This window comes from Scyliorhinus torazame, chromosome 1, assembly GCF_047496885.1.
Source record: "Scyliorhinus torazame isolate Kashiwa2021f chromosome 1, sScyTor2.1, whole genome shotgun sequence".
Taxonomy (NCBI): Eukaryota; Metazoa; Chordata; class Chondrichthyes; order Carcharhiniformes; family Scyliorhinidae; genus Scyliorhinus; species Scyliorhinus torazame.
The window spans coordinates 317,140,904-317,166,291 of NC_092707.1; the positions used below are offsets into that span (position 1 = coordinate 317,140,904).

The window sequence follows — 25,388 nt, forward strand, 5'->3', positions numbered from 1 at the left end:
CAACCGGCAGACAACTGTTTTAATGATCCTTCATGAGATGCAAATGACTGCAAATGTCTTTCATGCCACCTGCCAATGGGATAACCACCCTCCATTGGGAGGGTTCCAAACTAATTTTACATCAGATTTCCGACTTATTGGTACTCTCCAGATTCACCGTGCGTGGCCGCCACCAGACCTGCTACAGCTGGGTTGAGATTATTGCGCCTTTGGAAACAAAAATGAGGAAGGACATAAAATCAACAAGCATTAAAATTCACTCAGTACTTGTCAGTACAAAGAATTGTTTGAAAAATAACAGCTGTTCATTTCAAATTTGCCTGGCTTAATACAGGTAGTTACTTTTTTCAGATAACTCGTGTAGATGGCGATAAGCTGCTGCCATACAAGGATCAACTTGTAAAGATTCTACAAAGAACATTGCAGTTGAAGTGCAAGCAGGGATACATTCTGGCTGGAAACCTGTTGCATCATCTACTTCGTTCAACCACGCTAATCTATCCAACAGAGTACTGCAGCGTGCCAGGTGGTTTTGATAAAGCTTTTGCAGAGTACTTCCCAATTAAGGTATGTATTATTTATTAATTGATGTGATAAAGATGTACTCGTCTGATTTTGTTTTTAATTATTCCTCTGCAAAGCATTGTGTTATATAAATGCAAATTATTTTGATTGATTTTAATGTTTTTGCTAAGTCATTGTATTTAAATAATATACATTTTTACCACTCCATTCCCCATCCCCAAAAATGCGTTTATAGGATTGGGGAAGACCAGGAGACCTTTGGAATTTAGGAATTCAATGGCATGTGGCCTCTCCAGAGGAGATAAAGTTTGCTTACTATTTGTTGGATAACGTTCTTCAGCCAGAACTGACCAGACTACAGCAATGTGCTGATGGGGAAATAGAAATGTCAAGGTTTGTTGTCACATTAACGAAAAATACATTCTTTGGGAGTAGCTAGAGAATGGGGGTTAAAAGATGGGGTGGCTGTTATAATGGAAAAATTGTTGGTAATTTTGTAGGATTCTTTTGCCAAAGTTATCTTTCTAATCCTGGAAATTTAAATGTACAATTTTGCAGTTAGCATTTAAATGGTTTGCACCAGCTGTTCATTAAGGTGTAATGGTTCTAAAACAGTAGTTGATTTTATCGGAATTGTGCATTTGGATAAAGTTATGGGAGTGAGCCTGTAAACGTGAAGGAAATGCTCCTTTCTCTTGAATTCCATCTCGTGAAACTGAAAGTAATGTGTTCTGTGAAGATGCAGTATTTTCAGACTAGAATGAAGATGTTGTAAAAAAGATAAAAAGTAACCTTTAGAATGTTGTAATCACAGGAAATTCCGTATTTTTGGGTTGACCATTTCAGCGCACGTACTACAATAGCCCAGATTTTGCATTGGTACTGACAGGGGAGCTGTCAGCATTATTCCACTCAAATTGTCAGCAACTTTGGCAATATTTGTTTTGATTTCCCAAGTACTATCCTTAAACAATGAATTAACAAATGCAGTCTCACTGTACAAACCATTGCAAATGTTATATCTTGTTGAATGAGATGTAACATTTATGAAGCAGTGCACTAACTTCATAATTGAACACCCTCACTGGCTCTGAAAAGCCAATTTTATATTTGTGGGATGTCAAATTACTCCATAAAAGTCCCACATTTATGTTTTTGTCACACTTGTGTAGGTTCAGACATGCTGTCTGGAAACCAATAGCTGGAGCTATGACTGCTCAGTAATTATAATAATCCATCTCCCCTTTGCTGAAAAACAATTTGAAACTATTTATTTAAGATCTTTTTATATTTAAATTTTTGCCTGGGGAAAATTATTCTAAAAAAAGTTAATTTGGCATTTTAGAAACATTGAAACCTAGAAAATAGGAACAGGAACAGGCCATTTGGTCTTTCGAGCCTGTTCCGCCATTCATTATGATCATGGCTCATCATCCAACTCAATAGCCTAATCCCATTTTGCCCCATATCCTTGGATCCCCTTTACCCTAAGTGCAATATCTAATTGATTCTTGAAAAGATACAATGTTTGGGCCTTAACTACTTCCTGTGGTAACGAATTCCACAGGCCGACTACTCTCTGGGTGAAGATATTTCTCCTCATCTCTGCCCTAAATGGTCTACCCTGTATCGTCAGGCTGTGACGCCTGTATCTGGACACACACCATCGGGAACATCATTCTTGCATCTTCCGAGGGCAGCACGGTGGTGCAATGGCTAGCACTGCTGCCTCACGGTGCCGAGGTCCCAGGTTCGATCCCGGCTCTGGGTCACTTTCCGTGTGGAGTTTGCACATTCTCTCCGTGTTTGTGTGGGTTTTGCCCCCACAACCCAAAAGATGTGCAGGCTTGGCGGATTGGCCATGCTAAATTGCCCCTTAATTGGAAAAATGAATTGGGTACTCTAAATTTATATTTTAAAAAAATTCTTGCATCTACCTTGTCAAGACCTGTTAGAATTTTATAGGTTTCTATGCGATCCTCCCTCATTCCAGCAAATACAATCTTAACCGATTCAATATCTCCTCGTACATCAGTCCTACCATCCCAGGAATCAGTCTGGTAAACCTTTGCTGCACTACCTCTCGAGCAAGGCCATTCTACCTCAGATAAGGAGACCAAAGCTGAACACAATATTCCAAGTGTAGCCTCACGAAGGCCCTGTGTAATTGCAGCAAGTCATCCCTGCTTCTGAACTCGATCCTCTCGCTGTGAAGGCTAACATACCATTTGTCGGTTTTACCACCTGCTGTACTAGCATGCTTACCTTCAGTGACTGGTATATGAGGGCAGCCAGGTCTTGTTGTCTCTCCTAATTCATGGCCATTCAGATAATAGTCTGCGTTCCTGTTTTTGCTACCAAAGTGGATAACCACGCATTTCTCCAAATTATACTGCATCTGCCATTCATTTGCTCACTCAGCTTGTCCAAATCACACTGCAGGATCTCTGCATCCTCCTTGCAGTTCACCCTCCCACTAAACTTGGTGTCAGCTGCAAATTTGGGGATATTACATTTTGTTCCCTCATCTAAATCATTAATATATATTGTGAATATCTGGGGCACTGATCCCTGTGGCACCCCACTAGTCACTCCTAATTTGAAAAAGACCCATTAATTCCTACTCTTTGTTTCCTGTCTGCCAACCAGTTTTCTATCCTTTTCAATATACTACCCGTAATCCCATGCAGTTAATTTTACACACTAATCTATTAGGCGGAACTTTGTCCGAAGCCTTCTGAAAGTCCAGGGGCGGGATTCTCCGACCCCCGGCCGGGTCGGAGAATCCCCGGGGAGCGGCGTGAATCCGGCTCCGACGCCAGCTGCCGTATTCTCCGGCGCTGGTTTTCGAGTGGGGGTGGGGATCACGCCATGCCGGTCGGGGGCCGTTGGCAGCGCCCCCCCCCCCCCCAGCAATTCTCCTTGCCCCGACCCGGGGTGGCCTGGCCTGCAATCAGGCCCACCGTCTGCGGGCGGGTCTGTGCCGTGGGGGCACTCCTTTCTGCGCCGGCCCCTGTAGGGCTCCGCCATGGCCGGCGCGGAGAAAACGCCCCCCCTGCGCATGCACCAGAATACGCTGGCTGGTCTGCGCATGCGCTGAACCACGCAGCGGTTCTGTGCGTGCGCTAACTTGCGCAGTCCCTTGCCCCTCCGGCGCCGGCCTAGCCCCCGGAATATGGAGAATTCCGCAACTTCCAGTCGGCCCGACGCCGGAGTGGTTTGCGCTGTTTTTTACACTGGCATCGGGCCAACACGCCTATTCGGGAGAATCCCGCCTCCAATATACCACATCCACTGGCTCCCACTCATCAAATCTACTCGATACATCCTCAGAGAATTCCAGTAGATTTTCCAAGCATGATTTCCCCTTCATAAATCCATGCTGACTCTGTCTGATCCTGCCACTATTTTCCAAGTGCTCTGCTATAAAATCTTTGGTTTTTTTTCTTTATTTAAAAAAAAATAAATTTAGAGTACCCACTTATTTTTTTCCAATTAAAGGGCAATTTAGCCTGGACAATACACCTACCATGCACATCTTTGGGTTGTGGGGGTGAATCCAACGCCGAAGCTGGGAGAATGTGCAAATTCCACACGGACAGTGACCTTGGCTGGGATCGAACCTGGTCCTTGGCGTTGTGAGGCAGCAGTGCTAACCACTGCACCACCGCGCTGACCTAGAAAATCTTTGATAATGAATTCCAGAGTTTTCCCCACTACCGACGTCTGGCTTACTGGTCTATAATTCCATGTTTTCTCTCTACCTACCTTTTTAAATAGTGGAGATACATTAGCTACCCTCCAATCTGCACAATCTGTTTAGAGTCTATAGAATCCTGGAAGATGACCACCAATGCATCCGCTATTTCTGAAGCCACTAAGTACTCTGGGATGTAGATTATCAGGCCGTGGGGATTTATCAGTCTTCAATCCCATCAATTTCCCGAACATCATTTCTCTACTAATATTGATTTCCTTTAGTTCCTCCCTCTCTTCAAGCCCTGCGTTCCCCAACATTTCTGGCATCTGATTTGTGTCCTCATTTGTGAAGATGGAACCAAAGTATATGTTTAGTTGCTCAGCCATTTCTTTGTCCCCAGTTTACATTCCCCTGTTTCTGACTGTAAGGGACATACATTTGTCTTCACCAATCTTTTTCTCTTCACATACCGATAGAAAGTTTTACAGTCAGTTTTTATGTTCCCTGCAAGCTTACTTTTGTATTCTATTTTCTCGTTCTTAATCAATCCCTTAGTCCTTCTTTGCTGAATCCTCAGACCTTTGTTTTTCTTGGCCAATTTGTATGCTTCTTCCTTGGATCAAATACGATTTAATTCCTAATGTTTCCAACTAAAGAGAGAGGGGGGGAAAACAAAAAGTATTAAAAGAACACCATATTTTCTTGCTTAAGAATAGATTTGTGCTAGTTTATGCTTCAAACTAGTGTGTTTTTAAGGGAAATACTTGAATGCTTCTAAAACGATGTTTTTTTTTTTGTCCCCGACAGAGATGATGTACACCAGAGTCTGTGTATTGTGCAGAACTGCCTAATGGGCTCAGGGAGCCTGTTGCCTTTCCTGGGAGGAGACCCCATACGTGGCTTGTAAGAGAAATTGGTGCATAACCTGAATTGTCTTTCATTTAAAAGTATTCAAATCTGATTGCTTGTTCTTTCAATGTTTTCCCTTTAATCTCTTTCTCATGGTTCATGATTTATGCTGGATTATAGCTCCACAAATGCTGGCTGCCTTCTGAAAATGTACCCTTTTTCACGTGTGAACAAAAATATTAATATCAGGAGGCTATTTGCTATTGAAGGCACAGAGTGAACCATGACATTATCTACCGTCTATGTATATTCATGGTGGATATAGAACATAGAACATTACAGTGCAGTACAGGCCCTTCGGCCCTCGATGTTGCGCCCATCTGTGAAACCACTCTAAAGCCCATCTGCACTATTCCCTTATCGTCCATATGTCTATCCAATGACCATTTGAATGTCCTTGGTGTTGGCGAGTCCACTACTGTTGCAGGCAGGGCATTCCATGCCCTTACTACTCTCTGAGTAAAGAACCTACCTCTGACATCTGTCCTATATCTATCTCCCCTCAATTTAAAGCTATGTCCCCTCGTGCTAGACATCACCATCCGAGGAAAAAGGCTCTCACTGTCCATCCTATCTAATCCTCTGATCATCTTGTATGCCTCAATTAAGTCACCTCTTAACCTTCTCTCTAACGAAAACAGCCTCAAGTCCCTCAGCCTTCCCTCATAAGATCTTCCCTCCATACCAGGCAACATTCTGGTAAATCTCCTCTGCACCCTTTCCAATGTTTCCACATCCTTCCTACAATGCAGCGACCAGAATTGCACGCAATACTGCAAATGCGGCCGCACCAGAGTTTTGTACAGCTGCAACAAGACCTCATGGCTCCGAAACTCAATCCCTCTACCAATAAAAGCTATCATTCAAGACTGGCAGCCCAGCTTATTTTCCTCAATCTGGAGCAGGATACTGAGACTAATTGTAGAACCACAATGCTAAAACAGCTTATTATCTCCAGACCAGACTATAGATATATTCATTGTGCTAAACCTGAGTATTTTCTTTTTGACTTCCAAGATGGTTGAATATGTTTCCATGTAAAATCTTGTAAAATCAATTGCTGCAATAGCATACCTTGAGTTGGCATGAAGATATTAAAACAATTTTATATAGTGCAAGATTATCTAGATAATTAGCATTCACCTCAAGTGGAGTACCCAGAATAATTTGGACAATTATTTCATTGAAGTACCCAGTTTTGAATATCATTGATTCTTGAGATTGTTTTAAGAATATTTTGTACACTTCTTCACATGTTGTTTGTATGTAACAAAAATACTCAGCACAAGGGAAATAATTTCCCATATTTTTTCCCATTTTTGTAAAATCTTTTTTTGGACAAGCTCATGAGCATAGAGAAAATACTGGAAGGTGCAATATTGGTAATTGGAGGCACCCTAGAACAGTCCCTCCCCCAAGCTCCTGGTGAGATAGTTGGAAACAGGAGGACATAATCTCAAAATTTGTGCTAGGCTATTGAGGAAGCACTATTTAACATGGTAATGGGAATATGAAACAACTCTCCTCCATGCCCCACACCTTCCCCCCCCAAAAAAAATCTATTGAGGCGAAGTAAATTGTAAATTTCAAAACTGAGATTAATAAATCTTTGTTATGCAATGATGTTGAGGGTTATGGCACAAGTGCGGGTAGATAGAATTAATATATTGACCAACCATGATCTAATTGAATAGCCTACTCCTATTCTTCTTGTCCTTACAGTTATTGCACATAATTCCTTTAAAATTTTAAAACTAGAGCTAGACCATTTTCCGTACTATTAGGAAGAACCTTTTACACAGAAGATGGTGGTAATCTGGAACTTTTCACCCAAAAGCCAGTGGCTGTTCTGCCAGTGAATGTTTTAAAGATTGAGATCGCTAGACGTTTGTGAGGTCAGGGTATTGAGCAAAGGCGGACAAGTGAAGTTGGTGATTGACGTATTCTTGTTCCCAAGATTGATTCTTTTAGGCAGTACATAGATGATAAACAAATATAAACATTTTTATAAGCAAATGCCAAAAATCTAATAATCCTCTATTGCTGTTGTATTAAAGACATATAGAAGAAGCAGGAAACACCAATGAGAGTGGCTAAAAGCACCTTATCTTTTACTCATCACTGAATATCTTGGAATTTTTGATATATTTTGAACAAAATCTTATTTGCAGTTCACTAAACTGTTGTATAACAGTTCCAAAACAAAATTGAGAGAACTATGCTCAAACATTGTTTTCAGGCTACCCTAACCACAAGTACCACATTTTCAGTATTCTGCACATGAAGATGGGACCAATATGAATGAAAGTACAAGAGGTAGTGTCCTTTGTAAGAGAATTAGCATGGATGTCAGGGTATTTCCCACATCCCTCAGCTTGCACCCTTCTCTTTATTGTCCCTCGGGATCAGAAATTTTGCTTCAGTACCTTCTTAGTCTTGTTATTAAATTTACTTTAAAATGTTAATCTTGCGTCGGTTTTTGATTTATTGGTTTATCAGTCTCTTGTATGATGGGAAATGTTTCTGTTAAAGTGTCAACGCCATGTTTAATTTGGAGTGATACTGCATTCCACGCTAGAACATGACTGCTTAAAAAGTAAATTTGAATTGAAGGGATGGAAAATGTGGAAAATCAGCATTCAAGATGCTACAGTTTTTGAATCATGTTGAATATACTTTTTAATGTCACTAGGTGGCTCTTTGTGTGTAATGAGCAAACAGTGGTAAAGATTGATTTTTGCATTTTCTGTTTTGACTTCTGTGGAATTGTCGGTCATTTCTATGTTAGTATATAAAATTCATTATTATACTGAATGTTCAATTTTAACATGACACTGCACCTTCTTAAGCATTACATAATTATTTTTACGCAGGGCTCCAACGTTGATGGTTTTGGAAGAGACCAAACTCTGCACTGGTGTTAATTATGGTATGTAATAAAATAATTAGTTTTGATTCAAGTTGTGTTGCTCAAATACACACACACCAGTTTTGACTTGTTTAACTGCAAATATAAATTATTTATAGTAAATTCCATATTTAGAAACCCTTAAACATTCTAAGAAATATATACTGGTGTAAGATTGTACTTCTGTGTTTCTAATGTCAGAGTTGGTGAGATGGAAATGATCCACCTGTGAATGTGTCAAAAAAGAAAATTCTGCTGACCGTAAAATCTTTTTTTTTTTTTAAATCTTTGCTTGATTGTGAAACTGAACTGCATGAGATTTCTGTTTCTCATTTTGCTTAATGGGCGGCACGGTGGTACAGTGGTTAGCATTGCTGTATCACAGCGCCAGGGACCCGGGTTCAATTTCAGCCTTGGTTCGCTATCTGTGTGCAGTTTATAGGTTCTACCCGTTTCTGTGTGGGTTTCCTCCGGGTGCTCCGGTTTCCTCCCACAGTCCAAAGGTGTGCAGGTTAGGTGGATTGGTTATGCTAAATTGGCCCTTAGTGTCCAAAAGGTTAGGTTCGGCTACAGGGATAGGGTGGGGGAATTTGCCTAGGTAGGGTGCTCTTTCACAGGGTCAGTGCAGACTTGATTGACCAAATGGCCTCCTTCTGCATTGTAGGGATTCTTTGTTACTTGTGCATGATGGGTATAAAGACATATAAGAATACACTGTGATATGACATTGATTATCAGGTATGCATCATAAGTGTAGAGGGTTTAGAACCCATTCTCTGAAACCAAATATTGTAGCAAGGGAAACTTTAGAAATCTGTTTGCATGCACCCAGATGACAAAATATTTTCCCCTTTTTTGCAAACAGTTTTTCTCCCCCATCTTCTTGTGAAACACACCTTCCCTAGCTGAGAGGATGGGATTCTTCCCATTTGCTGGGAGGTGTGCATGAGGAGCCAAGTGTAATTTGTCTTGAACTTTAGTCTGACTGTTCTAAATAAAGTGTATTTCATTTTCTGCTTTTGTTTTGGATTAAATCCCAGCAACAAAAAAAAATCATAATTCCCGCTGACTGCTTTTTGTGTCTGCTTTCGACCTGCTTTCAAATCTGTGGACAAAAGTGCAATTGAGTTGTTGGTGTAACCCCCAAATCCATCTCTGATTCTGTACTGTAATTTCTGATTATCAGATCCTTCTAGAGAAAACTACAGGGAAGCAATTGCCCAAGTTATAAGGAAACTGCTACGTAAGTATCTTGTTTGTCATTGAAGGTCATCTGATAATTAACAAAACATAGCAAAAGGATCAAGTTCTCAATATGTTCTCATAACAGGCTGTAGACAATGGAGCCATTCCCTCTCTGCCACCAAAGCCAACAACTACCATCCCCACCATTGTAGCTAAACACCTATCTCCTTCCTTGGGTACCAACATTCGCTACTATATCTTGCACACTCCTTCTGATGTGTAATCTGAGCTTTAGAAATGGTTGGGGAAGTAATTGAATATGTTGGGAAAGGTAATTCATATTTGTTTCTGAAAAAATCTGATAATTTTATCCCTAGCCCGAATGTTGTCCACATTTTGCCTAGTGTGGGAATGGACTGCTTCATTGCCTGCGGAATTGCCAATAGAGCTGAACACTGTACAATGATCAGTGCACTTCATCCTCACAATAGAGGGAATTTCACTGATGAAGCAGTGGAAGATACATGGGCCTAGAATATTGCCCTGAAGAGCTCTGCAACAATGTCAGAGACCTGCGATGATTGTCCCTTAACAGTGACAAACATCTTTGTTTGTGCCAGCCACTGATCAGTTAAACCACCTCCGCCAACCCCAATAACAGCAGTCCCCTTTAATTTCAGTTGTAAGTAAATCTCCTTTGTGCCACATTTTATCAAATGCTACTTGATGTCGAGGACAGTTACCTCACCTCTGGAATTAAGGATTTGTGTGCATGTTTGAATTAAAACTGTATTAATGTAGTCTTGAGTTTGTGGTACTGGCAGAACCCAAACTTAACCAAGGATGAGCAGGGACATTGATGGCATAATGTAGGCGCACGAAGCGGCTCCTGCTGGAGAACTGTACTTTTTGCCCCTTTACTTGGTGCCACGGATTGTTTATTCTTTGGAAACCCATATAGTTATAGGAAATTGAGTCTTTTATGATGAAATGCCCCCAAAAATCAGGGAATAGAAAGCTTGGAGCAGAAGCCTGTTGACCGAGTCTGAGGTCGCTTGGAGCTCAACGGCAAGTAAAATGCGGGCTCAGTTTCTGGTTCTCCGTCCACTCCAGTAACAGCTGAGGTTTTTTCTTGTACCTTGGCGAAAGAATTTGAAAAGTACCGACGAATTGTGGTGGAAGACCTCAAACAATCAATTGACGAGGCCTTGGCCCTCATTCGAGCGGCTCTGGGGAAAGCTAATCAGACCATTGAAGTCCAGGAAGCCAGATACATGGAGGTGGCCGTATCGGACCACAGTGATTGGATTGCTGTGCCCACAGAATACTTGTTGGGCATGATCCGCAAAATGGTGGGTGAGAGTGGATTCACATCCCCGCCTGAATTGTCACTGTCTGTGTGGAGCCTGCACGTTCTCTCCGTATCTGCAGCATGGAGTTCCTCTGGGTGCTCCAGTTTCCTCCCACAAGTCCCGAAAGACGTGCTGTGAGGTAATTTGGACATTCTGACTTCTCCCTGTGTGTACCTGAACAGGCACCGGGATGTGGCGACTAGGGGCTTTTCACAGTAGCTTTATTGCAGTGTTAATGTCAGCCTACTTGTGACAATAAAGATTATTATTATTATAATTGGACAAAGCCCATCGCATGCTTCGGCTGAGTCCTCATCCTGAAGACCCATTCAGATTCCATAGATTTAAACAAAAGGAGAGGGTTTTGCAATGAGCAAAGGAACACCGCAATTTTAAATGGGAAGGCCACACCATCAGGTTTTATCAGGACATGGGTGTGGAGTGAGCAAAGAAAAGGGCCGTGATCAATGGAGTCAAGGCCGTCCTGTATAAGAGTGGAAATGGGTTCAGGTTCGTATAGCCAGCTCGTCTCAGAGTAACTTTTTAGGGTAAAGGCTACTTCTTCGAAGTGCTGGGAGAAGCTGGCACTTATTGTTAAAAGACACAATTTGGGCACGTTGTAATTGGGTTTTCGGCTCTGGCGATGGGCAATTTGTATTGTTACATTGTTGGGGTTTCATGTTCTCATTTTTTCTTGTTGGGGTTGAGTTCTTATAATTCCTGATTAGAATTGGGGTTCTACACTATGTGGGGTTCTGTTGTATCAATGTATAGCTTCCTTTTGTTGCACAAGTTAAATGGGTTTTTGGTATTTTGTTTATATCTATTTTTCTCTTTCTCCATCTGGGATTCTCCCTGCTAACTAAGGAGTTAATTAACAGGAGCGGTTTTGAGAGGGTTTGCTGCAGCTCATTATAGTAGTTATTTTTTTAGATAATGAACTTAGAGTTCTTGGATTTCCAAAATGATGCTGCTGACATGCCTTTATTCTTCCTTAATGGTCGTTTCCCACCCACTGTGGTCGGCAGGGCTCTTAACCGTATCTGACCCATCTCCCATACCTCTGCTCTCACCCCCTCCTCTTCCACCCAGAACTAGGATAGGATCTCCCTTGTCCTCGCTTTTCACTCCACCAGTCTCCGCATTCAAAGAATCATCCTTCGCCAGTTCCGCCAACTCCAGCATGATTCCAACACCAAACACATTTTCCCTTCACTCCCCCAGTCAGCATTTTGCAGGGACCGTTCCCTCTGGGATACCCTGGTCCATTCCATCACTCCCAACACCTCACCCTCTTTCTATGGCACCTTCCCATGCAATCACAAACTGTGTAACACCTGCCCCATTACCTCCTCCCTGCTCACCATCCCATTGCCTAAACACACTCTTCAAGTGAGGCAGCACTTCACGTGTATCTCCTTCACTTTGGTCAATTGCATTTGCTGTTCCCAATGTGGTCAACTTCACATCGGAGAGACTAAACACAGACTTGGTGACTGCTTTGCAGAACACCTCTGGTCTGTCCGCAAGCGGGACCCAGATCTTCCTGTTGCTTGTCATTTCAACTCACCGTCCTGCTCTCACGTCCACATGTCTGTCCTTGGCCTGCTACAATGTTTCAGTGAAGCCCGGCACAAACTGGAGGAACAGGACTTCATCTTCTATTTAGGCACATTACAGCCTTTCGGACTTAACATTGAGTTCAACAACTTCAGACTCTCCTCTACCTTCACCCCACTTTTATTTCCATCCATTTATTTTCATTTTCTCCATTGACCTGTTTTTCTCTCACCATTGTTCCCCTCCCCCAGCCCACGTGGGCCATTGCCCTTTGACACACTGCTCACCTTTGTTCTGCTATTCGCACATTCTGGCTCTTTATGTGCCACGATCCGCACCATTCTTAGCATTAATCACCTCCATTTATATTCCCTTTGTCTTTCTGTCCATGACATCTTTGTCAACCTCCACCTATCGCTGGCCCCCTATCCAGCACACTGCTCCACAACAGTTATAAATCTGACCTGTTTCCAGTTCTCTCTAGCTTTGACAAAGAGTCATCCAGACTTGAAACATTAGCTCCCTTTTCTCTCCACAGATGCTGTCATTGTCCAGCATTTTGTTTCTGTTTCAGATTCCAGCATCTGCAGTTATTGCTTTTAGCTTAGAGTTCTTGTTTTGTTTGGGTTTGTTAAATGTAAGTTTTAGTATGAGGGTAAGTTTTTGTTTGCCATGCTCCTATTTGTATTTGTACTTGGGTGTGGTCGCATTCAATGGCGATGATGTTGTGGAGTGGGGTAGTTTGCTGACGGTGTCTCTTGAATTTTCTTTGTGCAGTCTTTTGACTTGGTTTGGTAGCCACCTTAGGGGGATCTTTTGGCTTTACCTTTTAATAATCCCTTGGTTAATCTCTCTTGGTGGAAATGGCTGACTCCAGATTGTGGGCGGGGTGGATGACCTCCAATTCGTTTGGTCACCTGGAACGTTCTGGGTTTGAATGGCCCAGTGAAAATATCAAGGGCATTAACTCATCTGATGAAGTATTTTAGCAAGAGACCCATTTGCAGGTCAGAGATCAAACTAGGCTGCGTAACGGGTGGGTGGGACAAGTTTTCCATTCTGGTTTCAATGGCAGGGCCGGGGGTACGGCAATTCCAATTAATAAAAGGATTCAGCTTTCCACATCAAGATTATAGCCGACTGCAAAGATCAATATGTTATTGCCTGTGGTTCCTTGTTGAAGATCTCGGTTGTCATGGTTAACATTTACGCACCCAAATGGGATGATACAGACTTTATTAATTCTCTGCTGGCCTCCCTCCCCAATTTAGACTCTCATCAGCTTATTTTAGGTGGGGACCTGAATTGAGTCTTGGACCCAAGTTTAAATCTCTTGCTCCATTAGCAATGGCCAGGGCTTTGTTGTCTTTCATGATGAAGGTTTTCTTTGGGGGTTTGGGGGGGGTGGGGGGGGGTGGGGGGGTGCACCTCCTGCCCCAAACGATGAAGGCTTTTTATTTTTTTCACATGTTCACCAGGTATATTTATTGATTTTTTGTTTTGGATAGGTCTCTCCACTTTTCAGTGTGGTGGCTAAGTACTCCGTGATTGTTACTTCAGATCATGCACCGCACCTTATTGACTTATCGCTGGAGTCTGGCCTAAACCAACATCCACCCTGGAAATTAGACACAACATTGTTAGCAGTGTATGTCCACTGCCTTAGAGGACTACATAAAGTGTAACAAATCCAAGTCAATCTCACCTTCCATGTTGTGGGAGACTCTTAAGGAGGCCCTCGGGAGAAATTATCTCCTATAGAGCCCATTTGTTGGGGGCAGCAAGACTGGAGCAGCAGAGGCTGGTGGACTCCATTCTTGAGGTGGATCACCAGTACTCGTTTGATCCTACGCCGTCAAGTAGGAATAAACTGCAAACACAATTCAAACTGTTGTCGACTGGCAGGGCGGTAAGTCAGTTACAATGATCAAGGGGCATGTTTTATGAGAACAGGAAAGGGCAGTCACCTTTTGGCTCACCAGCTTAAATGGCAGGTGGCCTCCCAGGAGATCACACAGATCATCAATTCAAGCGGTAACATCCTTTCTGCCTCATCTCAGGTTAATACGGTTTTAAAATATTTTTACTGCAATCTTTATAGATCGGAGCCTCCTGCTGATGGGTCTGTCATATCTGGCTTTCTGGACAGCCTACTCATCCCTGCAGCTGAGGTGGATAGGAGCAGTGAGTTGGAATCCCCATTGCACCCTGATGAAATTTTAAAATGTATTGGGTTGATGCAGTCTGGCAAAGCCCCTGATCCGGATAGCTTTCCGATTGAATTCTACAAGAAGTTTGCAAAGCATCTTGTGCCTTTAATTGATTCTCTATCCTGGGGGTTATTGCCCCTGACCCTCACACAAGCCTCTATTTACGTGCTTCTTAAGAGGGACAAGCGCTGAAAAGTGTGTGTTCATACCGTCCTATTTCACTTCTGAACGTGGGTGTCAGCTACTATCTAAGGTGCTGGTGCTTTGGTTGAAGCCTTGCCTGTCAAATACAATCTCGGGGCATCAAACTGGCTTTGTGAAGGGCCGACAATTGTCGGCCAATATATGTTGCCTGTTAAATGTTGTCCTTTTCCCCTCCTCAGTGCCCGAACCTGAGGTGATAGTATCTCTTGATGCTGAAAAGGCATTTGATAGAGTGGAATGGGAGTATTTATTTGAGATTCTTGGGAGGTTTGGTTTTGGGCACAAATTCATTTCTTGGATTCGTCTGATGCCAGTGTTCGTACGAACGTCTTGAACTCTAATTATTTTCCTTTGAATACGGTCACGACGAAGGCTGTCCACTGCCCCCACTCCTGTTTGTTCTTGCATTAGAGCCCCCCCATATAGATGAAGTTGCTTACACCTTTGGCTTTTTCTCTGAGTACAAATTGAACTTGGTCAAGAGTGAATGTTTCACGGTTTAAACCCCCCTCCCCCGTAGGAGGCAAGCCCACTGGGGATGTTACCTTTTTGTCTTGCTAAGACAACGTTCAGCTATGTGGGAGTCCAGGGGGCCCATAACTGGGCCTGACTTCATCATTCAAATGACACCAGTCTGGTTAACAGTATCAAAGCAGATTTGCAGAGTGGAAGAATCTCCCCCTATCCTTGGTGAATCAGGTTCAGACTAATAAAATGAACATGCTCCTGAGGTATTTATTTTTCTTTCAGTGTCTCTCCACTTTCCTCCCTAAATCCTTTTTTAACAAGGTTAACAAACTGATATCCTCTTTTATTTGTGCGGGCAAGACTCCGTGAATCTGTGGTGTTGTGCTCCAAACGGACAGACAGTTGGGGGGATGCTTGGCCCTCCCCAATTTATTGTTTTATTACTGTAGTTAACATTCAAAAAATATTGTTGTGGTTTAGCGTTCCTGCGTCAATTTGGAGACAATTGGAAGCTCATCCTGCACTACATCTCTTCTTCTTGCAACAATTACTGCACCGTTGCCTTTTTCTCCTGTTAGATTTTTCTCATACCCAGTGGTGGTCTCCTCCCATAGGATTTGGAAATAGTGTAAGCAGAATTTCAAGCTCTTTTCCCTGTTTTCACTAGTCCCTATTTGCAATAATCACCTCTTCCTTCCTTCTGGTTTGGACTCGACATTTACATCATGGAAGGTGAAGGGCCTGGAGTGGTTTGGGGACTCGTTTGTGGAGGGGAGCTTTGCTAGTTTTACGAAGTTAGCTGAGAAATTCCAGATACTCCATTGGAGTCTTTTTAGGTATTTCCAGTGTAAAGTTTTCCCTTCCTTTGGTGCCACCCTTTTCCCTGATGAAGAAGATTCTGTCTTGGCTAGGCCTGATGGTGGTCTATTTCAGACATATATGGTAACATCTTTTCAAAGGATTCTGCTCCGTTGAGTGTTGTGAGGGTGAATTGGGTCCCATTCTTAATGATGAGGTCAACTCCACTTTTTCGCGTGCACAGCTGAACCCGATTCAGTTTAAGGTATTGCATAGGTTGCACTTAACCAGGGCAATGATGATCGGGTTCTTCCCTGGTGTTGAGGATAGGTGTGAGCGCTGTTTTCTTGGGCCGGCTAACCGTACGCATATGTTCTGGTCATGCACCTTACTTACAGGCTTCTGGGCTTTATTCTTTAACACCATGTCGGCGATACTCCAAGTAGATTTGGATCCGTCTCCGCTGGTGGTCCTATTATGGGTTTGCCGGTGATACAGTCTGAGGTGAAGGTGGATGTACTTGCCTTTGCCTCATTGATAGCCCAGAGACGAATCTTGCTTGGTTGGAGGTCTTCCACTCCGCCCAGTACCTCTGCTTGGCTTGGTGACTTAATGTCTTTTCTGAATTTGGAGAAGGTCAAGTTCATCATCAGGGGGTCAGTTCTATCTATGTTGGCAACCATTTACTTTTTTTTAAGGAGTTTGTCACCATCAGTTGTTAGAGGGTTTAGGTTAGTTTTTATATTTAAGTTAATTAGGTCTTGTGTGTTGTTTTCCCTTTTTTCAATTGTGACGTTTTGCCCTTTTTTGTGTTTGATTGTTTTGGGTTGTATTGACTATCATGCAAAAATTTCTTAATAAACATTTTTTTTTTAAAAACAAGGTGAGCAGGTTATGGTGATTTAAGTGCCCGTTGATAACACCTCTGACTTCCTCCATTATTCTGCTGATGAATGGGATCAGCTGATGGTATGTGAGGTGATTGAATTTGCCCAGCTTTTTGTGGTCTACTGTCATAAATTAAGCCTGGAGCAAAAACCTTACTCACTATAATCAGGGCTGATGTTGCTAACTGATATTTGTCTGTCCAATACACAGCTCTTTGTCACGTGGAGTTTTCAAATTAGCTGCAGACTGATATTGGCAATGGTGGAGACTCCAGGAGAAGGCCGAGAACCAACCACCATTCTTACTTATACGGCAGGATTGCAGGGCGTCCTCCTGATCCATTACATTAGCTATATCGCGGCTCTTTCTGTATCATGTTGCTATCTCTTTAGTATGCATGTAGTCCTGTATTGTACCTTCACCAGGTTGGTACCTCATTTTCAGGTACATCTGGGGCGTCATTCTCCGACCCCCCGCCGGGTCGGAGAATGGCTGTTGGCCGCCGTGAATCCTGCCCCCGCCGAAGTCTCCGGTACCGGAGATTGGGCGGGGGCGGGAATCGGGCCGCGCCGGTTGGCGGGACCCCCCCGCTCAATTCTCCGGCCCGGATGGGCCGAAGTCCCGCCCAGAAATTGCCTGTCCCGCCGGCGTAAATCAAAGCTGGTATTTACCGGCGGGACCAGGCGGCGTGGGCGGGCTCTGGGGTCCTGGGGGGGGGGGCGCGGGGCGATTTGACCCCGGGGGGTGCCCCCACGGTGGCCTGGCCCGCGATCGGGGCCCACCAATCCGCGGGCGGGCCTGTGCCGTGGGGGCACTCTTTCCCTTCTGCCTCCGCCACGGCCTCCACCATGGCGGAGGCGGAAGAGACTCTCCCCACTGCGCATGTGCGGGAAACTGTCGGCGGCCGCTGACGCTCCCGCGCATGCGCCGCATTTCCGCGCCAGCTGGCGGGGCACCAAACGCCATTTCCGCCAGCTGGCGGGGCAACAAACGCCATTTCCGCCAGCTGGCGGGGCGGAAATCCCTCCGGCGTCGGCCTAGCCCCTCAATGTTGGGGCTCGGCCCCCAAAGATGCGGAGCATTCCGCACCTTTGGGCCGGCGCGATGCCCGTCTGATTGGCACCGTTTTTGGCGCCAGTCGGCGGACAACGCGCCGTTGGGGGAGAATTTCGCCCCTGGTGTTGCTCCTGACATGCTACACAACACTTCTTATTGAACTGTTGTTGGTCATTGGACTTGATTGTAATAACGATGTGAGACATGTATTGTGTCACCTGATCATAAATTGTGGTGATATATAATTCTGTTGTTACTGATGGCCCACATTGTCTCATGGATATCTAGTTTTGAGCTGTTAGATATGTTCCTGGTGTATCTTAGCATATTTGTAGTGCCACACAGCAGTGAAGAGTGTTCTCTGTGTGAACCTGGGGTTTGGCCATTCCTATCAATGTTGAGTCACATTTATGAAGGGCAGATTGGTGAGAATGATGTCAAGTTGGTTAAACCCTCAATGCTTCTCCATCACTTTGGAAGTGCAATCCCCCCTCTTGTTAGTGGTGGTACTTTTTCCAAGTGATGTTCAACATGGAATACCTTTTGCCTCCATATCAAGGACAGCTACTCTTACATCTTTTACGTTTAACTCTTCTCTTCATGTCTAGATAAATACTGTGTCAAGAGTGGTAACAGTGCGTTTCTGGCAGGGCCCAAACTGGAAATCAGCGAGCAGATTAATAATGAGTAGGTGCCACTTTGGTGGCACAATGGCATTTTCCATTATGTTGATGGTGATGGATCATAAATTGGGCAGATTAATGAGTCTGTTGTTTTTGTGGACAGGATGTATCTGCACAATTTTAGACTTTGTTAGGTAGGTACTGGTGCCATGAGTACAGTGGGTTAGCTTAGCTAGGGATTGGCACTGCCAACAACATTGTACCCAGCCACTGCAATGTTGTTTTTGTTTTGTTCATTCAAGGGATGTGGGCTTCGCTGGCTAGGTCAGCAATCATTGCCCATCCCTAATTGTGCATGTGAAGGGGGTGGTGTGACGTACTTCTTGAACCACTGCAGTCCATGTGATGTAGAAACACCCAAAGTGCTGTTAGGTGGAGAGTTCCAGGATTTTGACCCAGCAACGGTTGTCAACTGAACTAAAGTGGCTGATCATTGACATTTATGATGCTAGAAACTTTGGGACGAGGAAGACTACGGACATCTTTTTTTTAAGAAAATACTTAATTGAGACATTTATAATTTTAACAATTTTAAACATCAAATTTCAACAAAAACACAACACTATAACCAACAAACCCTTGGGCACAAACCCAGCCAACATGACTTTCACAAACAATGCCACCTTACCCAACCACCTCTCCGTTGGTTCTCCTATTCTTACTCGTCTCTCCGATGCTTCCCCGCCTCACCCCTGCTGACAGCTTAAATTTTCTCAAAGAAGTCAATGAACAGCTGCCACCTCCAAACAAACCCCTGCAACGAACCACTGAAAGCAAATTTAATTTTTTCGAGCCTGAGAAACCCCGCCATGTTGCTAATCCACACCCCCGACTTCGGGGTTTCCGAGTCCATCCACCCTAATAAGATCCGTCACCAGGCCACCTGGGAGGCAAAGGCCGGGACATCGGCCTCTCTTACCCCCTGGGCTACCGGGTCTTCCGTCACACCGAATATCTGGTTACGAGCTTCTGGACTCGTAACCACCCTCACTTGTAAGACCTCTGACATGACGTCAGAAAACCCCTGCTAGAAACCCCTCAGCCTCGGACACACCCAAAACATATGGACATGTTCGCAGGAAGCCCCTCTTGGCCCAGCCTGCAGCCCATGTCCCGCACCTCCCAGGCCCACCCTCGGGCGCTCACCGTCATCGATCCTCCTCCCCATATCCCTGTCAGCAGTACTTCTCCCCCACCCAGAGCCCCCAGCAGCATTCCCTGCCCCCATCCTCCCACTCTTGCATCCATCCCTCCATTGCACCTCTGTGACCTAGCCTGGCCCCCCGCCCATGGTGCACAGCATCCTACCCCTGCTGATCCCCCCACCCCGCTCGAACATTAGTGCACACAAACCAAAAACAACTCTGTCAAACCCGAACGAAGAAAAGGACAAAAGGACAAAAAAAAACCTGAAGCCGAAAAAGAAAGAAATAGCCCTGAACATAAATTAACAGCAACATCGTAACAACATCGCCACAAAAGTTCAAAGTCCATCTTCTCCTGTCACTCCATTGTCTCTGACAAATTCTACCGCCTCCTCCGCGGAGGTCACCCACAGACGTGCCGGGTACAATATCCAAACCTCACCCCCTTCTTGTAGAGGGCTGCCTTGACCTTGTTGAAACTCGCTCTCCTCTTGGCCAACTCTGCACCCATGTCCTGGTACACACAAATTTCACTGCCCTCCCAGGTGCAGCGCCCCGTCTGCCTGGCCCACCTCCTAATTCGCTCCTTGTCCAGGAACTGGTGCAGCCGTACCACCATTGCCCTCAGCGGCTCGCTCCCCTGGGGCTTCCTCATTAGTGCCCTGTGCGCTCGATCCACCTCCAACAGCCGTGCAAACGCACTCTCTCCGAGCAGCTTCGCCAACATCCTCCCCATGTACGCACAGCGTTGGCTCCTTCACTCCCCTCTGGTAGGCCAACGATCCTTATATTCTGCTTGCATGACCAGTTCTCTAGGTCCCCGACTTTCTCCTGAAGCCGCTTCTGCTGATCGTGCATCAGCCCCATCTCCACTGCCATTGAGGCAAACTGATTCTCGTGTTCCCCTACCGCCGCCTCCATGTATGGATCGCCTGACCCTGGCCCGCCAGCTTTGTCTCAACGCGGTTGACCACCACCTTGATCAAATCCACAGCCCGGGCCTGGCCCTCCAGACTCTCCTTCTGTTGCTGGGTGAACCTCTTGTTCAGGAAGCTCACCAGCTGGTCCGTCTACCACTGAGCTGAAGGGACCGCTCCCTGCCCCTCCGCCATCTCTACAGGGGCCGCACCAGATCCAAGCGACTGATTCCCTCTTTTTCGACTGCTTCCGGCCCTCAGCACCATACGCCAGTAGTTTAGATTAGAGTAGGGAGTTAATAAGGGTGGGACCTGTACGAGAGGTAAATGGCTTTTGCCCTATGTTTATGGTTTAATGTATTTTGTTTATTTTGTTGTTGTAACTATACCAAAAATACCTTACCAGAGGGTAAGTCTTTTATCCTCACTCTCCTGCACCTATATTCTGCCCCACCACTTGTTCGTCGGGGAAAAGGTCCGAAAAAACCGCCACGAGTGGGAGCCGCCAAATGTGCGACCACTCATTCCATGGTCACTACCGGAAGTCGACTAGGAACTTCTAATGAAAGGCATTTTGCAAACACTTTTCTTTTTTTTTAATAAACATTTATTGAGGTATTTTTGGTATAGTAACAACAACAAAATAAACAATATACATGAAACCATAAACATAGTGCAAAAGCCATTACCTCTCGTACAGGTCCCACCCTTATTGACTCCCTACTCTAATCTAAACTACTCCTCCGCCCCCCCCCTCCCCCGTCTGCTGACGATTAATTTCTCGCAAAGAAGTCGACAAACGGTTGCCACCTCCGGGTGAACCCTAACAGTGACCCTGTCAAGGTGAACTTGATTTTCTCCAAACAGCGAAAGCTAGCCATGTCCGATAGCCAAGTCTCCGACTTCGGGGGCTTTGAGTCCCTCCATGCTAATAGTATCCATCTCTGGGCTACCAGGGAAGCAAAGGCCAGAACGTCTGCCTCTTTCTCCTCCTGGATTCCCGGGTCTTCTGACACCCCGAAAATCGCCACCTCTGGACTCAGCGCCACCCTTGTTTTTAGCACCGTGGACATGACGTCTGCAAACCCCTGCCAAAATCCCCTAAGCTTTGGACATGTCCAAAACATGTGGACATGGTTCCCCGGTCCTCCCGCACATTTTGCGCACCTGTCCTCCACCCCAAAGAATCTGCTCATCTGGGCCACTGTCATGTGAGCCCGGTGAACAACCTTAAATTGAATCAGGCTGAGCCTGGCACATGTTGCTGACGTGTTGACTCTACTCAACGCGTCCGCCCATAGACCATCCTCTATCTCACCTCCCAGCTCCTCCTCCCACTTGCACTTCAGCTCCTCAGTCTGCGCCTCCTCCGACACCATAAGCTCCTTATAAATGTCCGAGACGTTCCCTTCTCCTACCACCCTCTGGAAACTACCCTGTCCTGAATCCCGCTTAGCAGTAGGAGCGGGAAGGTTGACACCTGTATACGAAGGAAGTCCTGCACCTGCAGATACCTGAATTTGTTTTCCCTCGCCAACCCAAACCTTTCCTCCTTTCAACGCCCTCATACTCGGAAAGCTCCCCTCTATGAACATAACCCCCTTCCTCTCAATCCCCGCTCTCCGCCATAACCGGAACCCCCCGTCCATACTCCCCGGGCCAAACCGGTGATTATCACATATTGGGGCCCAGACCGATGCTCCCACATGCCGCCTCCACTGGCCCCAAACACTCAGGGCCGCCACCACCACTGGACTGGTGGAGTACCGTGCCGGCGGGAACTGCAGAGGCGCAGTTGCTAACGCCCCCAAACTGGTGCCCTTACATGGAGCCTCCTCCATACGCACCCATGCCGACCCCTCCCCCACCACCCACTTCCTGATCATGGCTATATTAGCCGCCCAGTAATAGTTGCTAAAATTTGGCAGCGCCAGCCTGCCCTCTCCCCAACTCCTCTCAAGCATTACCTTCCTTACTCGCGGGGTCTTGCCCGCCCAGACGAAACCCATGATCACTCTGTTGACCCGCTTAAAAAAGGACCGCAGAATAAAGATGGGGAGACACTAAAATACAAATAGGAATCTCGGGAGGACCGTCATCTTCACCGTTTGCACCCTCCCAGCCAGAGACAACGGAAGCACGTCCCATCTCCGAAAATCGTCTTTCATTTGGTCCACCAGCAGGACCAGATTCAATTTATGCAGCCGGTCCCATTCCCGCGCCACTTGGATGCCTAGGTACCTACAGCTTCCCTCTACTAACCTAAACGGCAGCTCTCCCAGTCGCCTCTCCTGTCCCCTCGCCTGGACCACAAACATCTCACTCTTTCCCATGGTAAGCTTGCTCCCCGAAAACCAGCAAAATTCCCCTAGAGTCCTCATGATTTCTTCCATCCCCTCTATTGGGTCCAAAACTTACAGAAGCAGGTCATCTGCATAGAGCGAAACCCTGTGCTCCACTCCACTCTGACCAGTCCTCTCCAGTCCCTCGAGGCTCTCAGAGCAATTGCCAACGGCTCTATAGCCAGCGCAAACAACAGTGGGGAGAGATGGCATCCCTGTCTCGTCCCCCGGTGCAGTCTAAAATAGTCTGATGTTGTCCTATTCGTCCGTACAGTTATCACAGGAGCCTGATACAGTAACCTGACCCAGTCAATAAAGCCCCGCCCAATTCCGAACCGTCCCAGTATCTCCCACATGGTCCCATTCTACCCGATCAAAAGCCTTTTCTGCATCCATTGCAATCACGACCTCCACCTCCCTACCTTCATCATCACATTTAACAGCCTTCTTACATTGGCCGCCAACTGCCTGCCCTTAACAAACCCCGTCTGGTCCTCCCCAATAACATCCGGAACACAATCCTCGATCCTGGAGGACAAGATTTTGGCCAGCAACTTGGTATCTACATTCAACAGGGAGATCGGTCTGTAGGACCCACACAGCTCCGGGTTCTTGTCCTGCTTAAGAATCAGCGAAATCGTTGCCTGTGACATCGTCGGGGGCAACACCCCTCTTTCCCTTGCCTCATTGAACATCCTCAACAACACCGGCCCCAATATCCCCGAGAACTTTTTATAAAACTCCACTGGGTACCCGTACAGACCGGGGGTCTTACCTGCCTGCATGGCCTTCAAGCTTTCCACTATCTCTTCCAGCCCAATTGGGGCTCCCAGCCCTTCTACCCGCTTCCCATCCACCTTTGGGTAAATGCAGCCCCTCCAAGAAGTGCCTCATCCTCTCCGGCCCCATAGGGGGTTCCGGCCTATACAGCCTGCTATAGAAATCCCTAAACTCCTTATTCACCCCTACTGAATCACCAACCAGGTTCCCATCTCTGTCCTTTACTTTCCCTATCTCCCTAGCTGCCTCACTCTTCCTAAGCTGCTGTGCGAGCATTCTGCTGGCCTTCTCTCCATGTTCATAGATTGCCCCCCTCGCCTTTCTCAGCTGCTCCACCGCCCTCCCTGTGGTCAGCAAGCTAAACTCCGCCTGTAACCTCCGCCGTTCCCTTAAAAGCCCTGCCTCTGGGGTCTCCGCTACCTCCTATCAATCTGTAGTATCTCCTTTACCAGTCGGTTCATCTCTGCCCTGTCCACCTTCTCCCTATGGGCCCGGATCGAGATCAGCAACCCCCTGACCACCGTCTTCAGTGCTTCCCACACCACCGCTGCTGAAATTTTCCCTGTGTCATTGACCTGCAGGTAGCTCTGAATACATTTCCTCAGCCGCTCGCACACCCCTTCATTCGTCAAAAGTCCCACATCTAACCTCCAGTGCGGGCACTGGTTACTGTCTTTACTAACCTGTAGGTCAACCCAGTGCGGAGCATGGTCTGAGATTGTGATTGCTGAGTACCCCGTGTCCACCACCCCAGTCTGCAAGGCCCTGCTCAAAATAAAGAAATCGATCCGGGAGTACACTTAATGCACATGTGAGTGGAAGGAGAACTCCTTCACCCTCAGTTGCCCAAATCTCCATGGATCCACCTCCCCATCAGCTCCATGAACCCTCTTAGTTCCTTTGCCATTGCTGGCACCCTGCCCATTTTCGAGCTTGACCGGTCCAAGCCAGGGTCCATAACTGTGTTGAAGTCCCCTCCCATGACCAACCTGTGCGAGTCCAGGTCTGGTATCTTCCCCAGCATCCTCTTTATAAACTCCACATCATCCCAATTTCGTGCATACATATTTACTAATACTACCTGCACCCCCTCTAGCTTCCCACTGACCATAATGTACCGACCTCCCACGTCCGAGACTATTCTATCCACCTCAAACACCACCCGCTTATTGATCAGGGTCGCGACCCCTCTAGTCTTTGAATTTAGTCCCGAGTGAAAGACCTAATTAACCCAGCCTTTCCTCAGTCTAACCTGGTCCGTTACTCTAAGGTGCGTCTCCAGCAACATTACCACGTCCGCCTTCAATCCCCTAAGATGCGCGAACACGTGTGCCCTTTTGACCGGCCCATTTAACCCTCAAACGTTCCAGGTGATCAGCCTAGTTGGGGGGTTCATTGCCCCCCCCACCGATCAGCCATCCCCTTTTTTAAGCCCGCCTCCAGCCCGTACTCCGCGCCTCCACGGGTCCATCCCCAGGCAGCCCCCGCCCCCAACCTCCTCTCTGTCCCTCAGCCCAAGTCCCTCCCTCATCAGCAGAACATTCACCCCCCCCTTGTAACAACACCCTGTAACCCAACCCCTTTACTAAACCAAACATATGCACCCCTCCCACTGCGCTGCCGAGAGCTAGCTCACCCAGCTGGCTTGGTGGTCCCCGGCGCCAGATAACCTCCCACCTGTTGTTCTCTTCCCCCCCCCCCCTCATACAAACAAACTCCAACATCAAACAATCCCCACACAATTACCCAACAGAAAAA

At 46.1% G+C, this 25,388-nt stretch overlaps 1 protein-coding gene across 2 annotated transcripts in view; it reads left to right on the forward strand.

The window, feature by feature from the left end:
- The window catches only part of LOC140424480 (proteasome activator complex subunit 4-like), a 231,193-nt gene that overhangs the window by 94,069 nt on the left and 111,736 nt on the right, over positions 1 to 25,388 (forward strand). For both annotated transcript variants that reach the window (XM_072507869.1, XM_072507870.1), the window contains 5 exons: positions 352 to 567; positions 761 to 918; positions 5,033 to 5,128; positions 8,008 to 8,063; positions 9,229 to 9,285. In XM_072507869.1, the coding sequence (XP_072363970.1) occupies positions 352 to 567; positions 761 to 918; positions 5,033 to 5,128; positions 8,008 to 8,063; positions 9,229 to 9,285 (583 nt within the window). The remainder of the gene's footprint in view (positions 1 to 351; positions 568 to 760; positions 919 to 5,032; positions 5,129 to 8,007; positions 8,064 to 9,228; positions 9,286 to 25,388) is intronic.